The sequence below is a fragment of the Panthera tigris genome, chromosome D4, assembly GCF_018350195.1.
Source record: "Panthera tigris isolate Pti1 chromosome D4, P.tigris_Pti1_mat1.1, whole genome shotgun sequence".
NCBI classification, from domain to species: Eukaryota; Metazoa; Chordata; class Mammalia; order Carnivora; family Felidae; genus Panthera; species Panthera tigris.
Genome location: NC_056672.1, coordinates 86,462,815 through 86,468,818, shown reverse-complemented (window position 1 = coordinate 86,468,818; position 6,004 = coordinate 86,462,815). Strand labels below are relative to the sequence as shown.

Sequence of the window (6,004 nt, the reverse complement as noted above, 5' to 3'; positions counted from 1 at the left end):
GGAGCAAGCTGCACCTGAGCTGAGCTCTGGAGTTCCGACAGAGGCCGAATGAAGACAACACGAGCTTCTGGGGGGAGTCAAGTCATTTATTTGTCTTTCACATGAAAACAAAAGGGAGGGGAGAGAACAAGAGGGGATCTGGCCCGCCGCCGAGATTGCCGAGTCGGAATGGGGCAGCGGGCTTCACGAAGGGAATCTGGGTCCCCACGGCAACGGGGCAAGTGCGACTTGACCGGAAGCGGTTTATCGAAGCACCATTTTCTACTAAGTCTTCTCCCAGGCTAAGCGGACTTAAGCTCACATTGGAAAGTAACACTGGAATATTTTAAGAGCACAGAGAGGAGGTGTCATGCAGCAAGGCAACGGCAGGGCGGGCAGCGTGGGCCGGGCGGAGCGAGGAGCGGGATCAGTTCACGAAGAGCGAGCGGGTGAACTCCACGTAGTCGAAGGCGGTGGGGAGTTCGCGGCCCTTGCCATCCACGTAGGGCTTCATGTGGGAGACGCAGTAGTCGGCTTGTTCCCGAGTCAGGTTCTGGAGGGGAAGGGACCACACCTGTCAGTCCAGTCCGCTGACACCCGGGGGAGGTGCGGACATCGGGAATGTCCCTGCCCAGAGACCGCAGCCACTTCTAAGAGCTGCTTCAGACAGGTCTGGAGTGAGTTTCACTGGTAAATGGGGATAAGATGCCTGCACCCAGCAGAAGAGGGCTCAAAAGGGAGGTCTGTTAACTTAGACTCATTCTGACCCTGACCCCAGGGCAATCTCAGGCTTTACTTTCCAAAGGAAACCTCGACCCTTGTCCCCAGGGTAGGGAAGCAGAGCCCCAGACCTGGTATAGTTCCTCCTTGGTCACGTAAGGCTTTCCCTCGGAGCTCAGGGCCCGGAAGGCGCTCTCGATCTCCTCGCTGGATTTGACGTTCTCCGTCTCACGGCTGATCATGAAAGCCATGTATTCTTGCAGGGAGACGTGGCCGTCCCTGGGGAGGAGCGAGTGCGGTGAGCAAGGGGGGCCTAGGAGGAGCCGAAGACAGAGCTGCCTCCAGCACCATCCCTCAAGCTCACCTGTTCGGATCCACAGTGTCTAGGATCGCCTCGAACTCGGGGTCTGGCTCCCCTTCCTCCACCATGGGCAGGTCATAACCCAGGGAGCGCAGGCAGGACTTGAACTCCTGGTGGTTCAGCCGGCCCGACTTGTCTTTGTCAAAGTGTCTGTAGTACAAATGGAGGACGGCTCAGCACCCGGGCCCCGGTGCTGAGCCCGCGTGCCCGGCAGGGGAGGCCATACTCACTTAAACATCATGCTGAATTCTTTGAGGGCCTCCTCAGTCACTCCTGTTGTGTTCCTAAAAGAACAGAATGGAGTTAAGGACCGGGCCTTCCACCCCATTTGGTAGGTGGCGCGTTCTGCTCCATCCCCATAAAATGGCGGGGGGACCTGCGGTCAGGTAGCCGAGACCCCCGCCTCCTCCCTTGCTGCCAGGCCTGGCTCAGGTACCTGGCCTGGATCTGCTGCTCCAGGTTGTGCTGCATGCGCATGCCCAGCTGGTCGAGCTGGTCCCACTGCTGGGCCAGGCCCACGGTGCTGTGCTCCGTGTACTTGTTGTCCAGGATCAGGGCCTCCTCCATGGCTGCCCCCAGGTCCTCGATCTTCTTGAGCTGACTTCTCATGGCTCGAATCTCCTGGTGCTTGCGCTAGAGAGGGGGAGGCAAAGGTGCAGGGGACAGGGGCTCTCGGCTTGGCGTCCAGGCCCAGGGGCCTGCTCAACAGCCCTCCTGGCCTGACGCCCACGGGGCCGTGCGGAATGGCAACGGCAGGATGGTGTGAAGTGAAATCCAACAGCCTCCGTTAAGGGAACGACTTCAGCGTCGGTCACAAGCCAAGAAAACCGTACACTAAGAACCAAAGGACTCTTTCGAGTAAGACACCCGGCGGCAACCCTCAAAGACAAATGACGGGGCTCGGGGCTGCTTTCTGCTAAGAGAAAAAGGGCACCTAACCAGCCTAGCTTCATGCCTGACTTGGAACCACATGGGCCTACTGGAGAAGGCTGCATAGAGGGTCTGAGCCTGGCCAGGAGCCGTAGGGGCACTTACTTTGGTAGCTTCCAGCTGGGATTCCAGGGTCCCCGATTCTTCCACCATGCAGGACCTAAACACAGAAGCACAGTGAAGCAGGAGGACCTGAATGGGAGCTTGAATTAACTATCCCCAGTTAACAGTCCCTGCTATCTTGATTTTTTTCTTTTGGAATTTCTTTTAAGAACACGAAACGTGCTATTGGCAATCTTTTTCTAAGTGGCCCTGGGAGCCATGGAGGGCAGGTAGTATCTCTTCTGTTTCAGAGACTGCCAGCCGGTGCCCCAAGGTGTTGAGTCACCTGCCCAGGGCCACCTGGTGGGCCACGGCTAAGCCCCACCCATCCTGCTTCCAGGCTAGGACCCTTTCTCATGTGGCTCCTCAGGCCCAGCCAGGCTGTGACATGGCACCTGACCCAAGCTAGGCCCTCGAGGGGCACCTTAGGAACTGCGTCGAAATCCCCTCAGGAGATGACAGAGGGGCTGCAGGCCTGACAGGCTCTGCAGTCACTGGGGAGAAAGCCACTCTGTGCGACCCTGCCTCCTGCTACCCAGGAGACCTTCAGGAGGAGGAGGCTGACAAAAGGAGAGCCACCCCCTAGAAATCCCTGGGCCTCTTGCAGGTTCCTGAGGAGGGGAGCCACATTCTAGGTGTGACAGCAGTGGAGGAGATGCAGAGGACCCCTCAGACACGAAGGCGGGGTGCTAAGAGATCATGACCAGATACGGGTTTTGAAAGGGATTCTAATTCTGCCCAAAGGGGAGAGGTGGCTGTGATCAGGCTCCATGACACAGGGCCAGAGGCTTCCAGGGCCAAGTTCTGAACAGCAGGGAGCAGGGAGCAGGGAGCCTCCATCTATCTGACATTACAGTGTGAGGTCACAGAAGGCCATCAGAGAACGAAGACAAGTTAGGGTTACGTGCGGGGACGAATCACACTGTGCGCATGTCCTTGGGGGGATTTTAGCCCAGCCTCCCCGGCACCCACGTGTGCCCCAACCTACCCTTTCAACACCCAGCGAGCCAGGCTTAGCTCTGAAATTTCCCCAAGTTCCTAGTGTTCGAGCAAGGCAAGGCACCAGGCTTCCTCCTACCCCAGCAGGTCAGACTCACAGTCACGCCATGTCCCCCAGAGAAAAGCAACACCCCCAGGACCCAGGGGCAGGAGGCTGGGTGCCGGTGCAGTGGGAGGAGGACAGACCCCTCCTTCCCAAGCGGCCGAGGGCGGTGGGTTAGTCAGAAAGCGGAGCCGCCTGGGGAAGTCAAGAGTGCATTGGTAAAACCACAGTGAGGTAAGAAGAGAAATAAGAGGAGAAAAACCTTCCAGACAGATCATCCCCAACTTCATACTGATAGACACGAATGACCCGACGATACGCTATGCTAGTCAAAGAAAAGAAACCAAATGAATACACCGAAGGCACGGGCAGGCAAGAGCAGACCGAGACAGACACGCGCCACAAGGCCCAAGCTGGCAGTGCACAGGCGGGGCAACCTGGCGCCCAGGCAGGGACCTGGTGGGGCTGCGCCGCCGGGGAGGGCAGGCGGCCTCAGGGCAGCTCACACTGCGACCAAGCAAGACGGGACAGGGCTGGGGAGGAGCCACGTGGTAAGGGGAGCAACGGCACCCACGGAGACAAGACCAGATTGGCAGACACAGCCACAGGGCTGGGGAGGGGAGCGGACGTCAGGCGGCTAATCAACTCCAGCTAGAAGCTGCAAACCCTAAATCCTGACCCCCTCTGCCTCCAGCACGGGTAGCTGGGTCAGCTGGTACTGGACCTGTTTCTCCCATTACCATACTTAGACACCCCAACTCCCCGTCTGTAGAACCCCTGGAATGCTAGACTCAGCCACTGAGGTCCCCTCAACCCTGGCTTTACATGGGCCTGGGGGAGAATGCACAGGTGCTGGACCCAGGCAGAGGCTGAAGCCTCAAGGAGAGGCCCCTCCCAGTGCTGGGCGGGGCCACCCTGCTTCTCCCAGGGCTCCTCCCAAGCCCCGCCTCTCCACCTCCGGGAACCCAGGCACTTCTGCCTCCTCTGAAGGGGCAAATGATGCTACGCCCCTTCCCCTGGGAAAGCTGTGGTACGGGGCACTGGGGGAGGGGTCAGTGCACAGCTGGGAACTCACTGTACCAGCCGAAGCTCCTACTTCGTGACCATGACCCCCTAGGAGCTAAATCTGGTCCCACTGGACACAAGGGGAAAAGAGGCAGAAAAGAAGTCCAGTAAAATCCCAATGGCTGAACAAGCACTGGGATTCTCAGAGGCTTTGGACTCCAGCTCTGGCCCTCTGGCTTGGTCACATTCCCTCCCTGAAAGAGCCCTTGGAATCTGAACAGGAAGGTGGGAGTGGCTCCCCTCCCCAGACCGCAAGCTGTCAAGGACAGTGGGCTGTGAGGCAAGGCACGCACTCCTTGGAGGGGGATGGGGACAGAGGTGGGGCGAGGGCAGGACAGGGGAAGTGCAGCCCGCCTTGGGCAGCAAGGCCCATCCTGGGATCCTCTGCAAGCCAGGCCACAGGGGGACAGAGGGCAGGGGACAAGCACAGGAGACACGACCACACCACGAGCCCGGAGAAATAAGAAGACAATATTAACCCATCGAGGAGATACGTTCTGTGCAGATGGGATCCAAGCAGCCGCAAGACAAGGTGGTGTCCAGATAGCAGCAATCGGGAGGTGGGGGACAGAGAGAAGACACAGGAAAGAAAAGAAAAACAAAAGCAAGAACATCAGTACCTATACACTGCACACGACCCTGTACCGTGAGTCCCTGATGTGCTGCTTAGGACCGACTGCCCACCACGCACAGTCCCACCCAACCCAGGACACCCCACAACTTGACCTTTGGGAACTCCGCCCACCCCTCTGGCTGGAGCCGGCCCAGCGTATGCCCCTAACCCTTCCTTCCTCCCTCCCTCCGTCCCTCCCTCCCTCCCTTCCTGCCAGAGCGCCTCCGCCTCGCCTCCCTCCAGGGTTGCCCACAGCGCGCCCTCCCCTGGAGCGGGGGATGGGGACGGGGAGCAGGGGCGACGGCACCTGGTCTCCTGGATCCACTGGTGGAACGCGTTGGCGTGCTGGGCGAACTCCTGCCGCAGCTTGTCGTTCTCCTCCTGCCGGCGCTGCTCCTTCTGCAGCTCCAGCTCCCGCTCCTAGGCCCAAGCGGAGGGGACGCCGTGTCACCGGTGCCCTCCTTCCGGGACTAGCTCCGGGGAGGGGTGGGGTGCCCTCGAGACGGACCAGAGGCCTCAGAATTTCAGTTTTCTGAAGCCGAGTATGACCAGAGACCATTGCGCTGGGAGGCAGGGAGGACTGGATGTTGACCTCAACCCAAAGAGGGAAGCTGGCGGACATCTAGGGAGCTCAGAACCCTCAGTTCCCTGGCTCCTCGGAACCCCCCCCCCCCCCCGAACTCCAGCAAGAGGTGAGGGGAAGGCACTGATGGTCGGCCTCGCGTGGGCTGCTGGCCAGCACCCGCTCCGGCTTCTGAAAGTGAGACCGACCCGCCAGCCCCCCAAGCCCCGGAGCTCGGGCTGACGGCTCTGGGCGGGGCGGCAGCGGCACCTTGATGATCTTCTGCAGGTTCCTCCACGTCTCCTCCAGGGCCTCCATGGTGAACCACGTGTAGGGGTTGGAGGCCACGCGGAAGCTCTTGATCTGGCGGTCCAGCTCGGCCAGCTGGCTGAAGTCGGCCTGCGCAGAGCTGAGGGATGAGCGGAAGGCGTCGTGGGCCTCCCGCAAGGCTCTGATCTCCTCCAGGGAGTTGCAGCGCACGGGGTCGGTCAGATCCTCCTCGGCGTTTTCAAACCAGCTGTTGAAGGCAGATGCCTTTTTGGCGAAGGTCAGGAAGAGGTCTTCCACCTGGGAGCAGAGCAGCCCAGCTCAGCACGGCCTCGAGGCTGCACGCGCCACGCTGGGGCCGGA

The 6,004-nt window shown here is 60.1% G+C and overlaps 1 protein-coding gene across 7 annotated transcripts in view; it reads right to left on the bottom strand.

The window, feature by feature from the left end:
* Positions 1–65: 65 nt before the first annotated feature.
* The window catches only part of SPTAN1 (spectrin alpha, non-erythrocytic 1), a 61,467-nt gene continuing 55,528 nt past the window's right edge, over positions 66–6,004 (bottom strand). For 6 of the 7 annotated variants that reach the window (XM_015536060.2, XM_042965171.1, XM_042965172.1 and 3 more), the window contains 9 exons: positions 5,645–5,941; positions 5,120–5,232; positions 4,679–4,696; positions 2,096–2,150; positions 1,497–1,693; positions 1,291–1,344; positions 1,064–1,210; positions 831–978; positions 66–532 (listed from right to left, as the gene is read on the bottom strand). In XM_015536060.2, coding sequence (XP_015391546.2) covers positions 407–532; positions 831–978; positions 1,064–1,210; positions 1,291–1,344; positions 1,497–1,693; positions 2,096–2,150; positions 4,679–4,696; positions 5,120–5,232; positions 5,645–5,941 — 1,155 coding nt within the window. In that variant the 3' untranslated portion in view covers positions 66–406. The remainder of the gene's footprint in view (positions 533–830; positions 979–1,063; positions 1,211–1,290; positions 1,345–1,496; positions 1,694–2,095; positions 2,151–4,678; positions 4,697–5,119; positions 5,233–5,644; positions 5,942–6,004) is intronic. The other variant, XM_042965173.1, reaches the window with a different exon arrangement.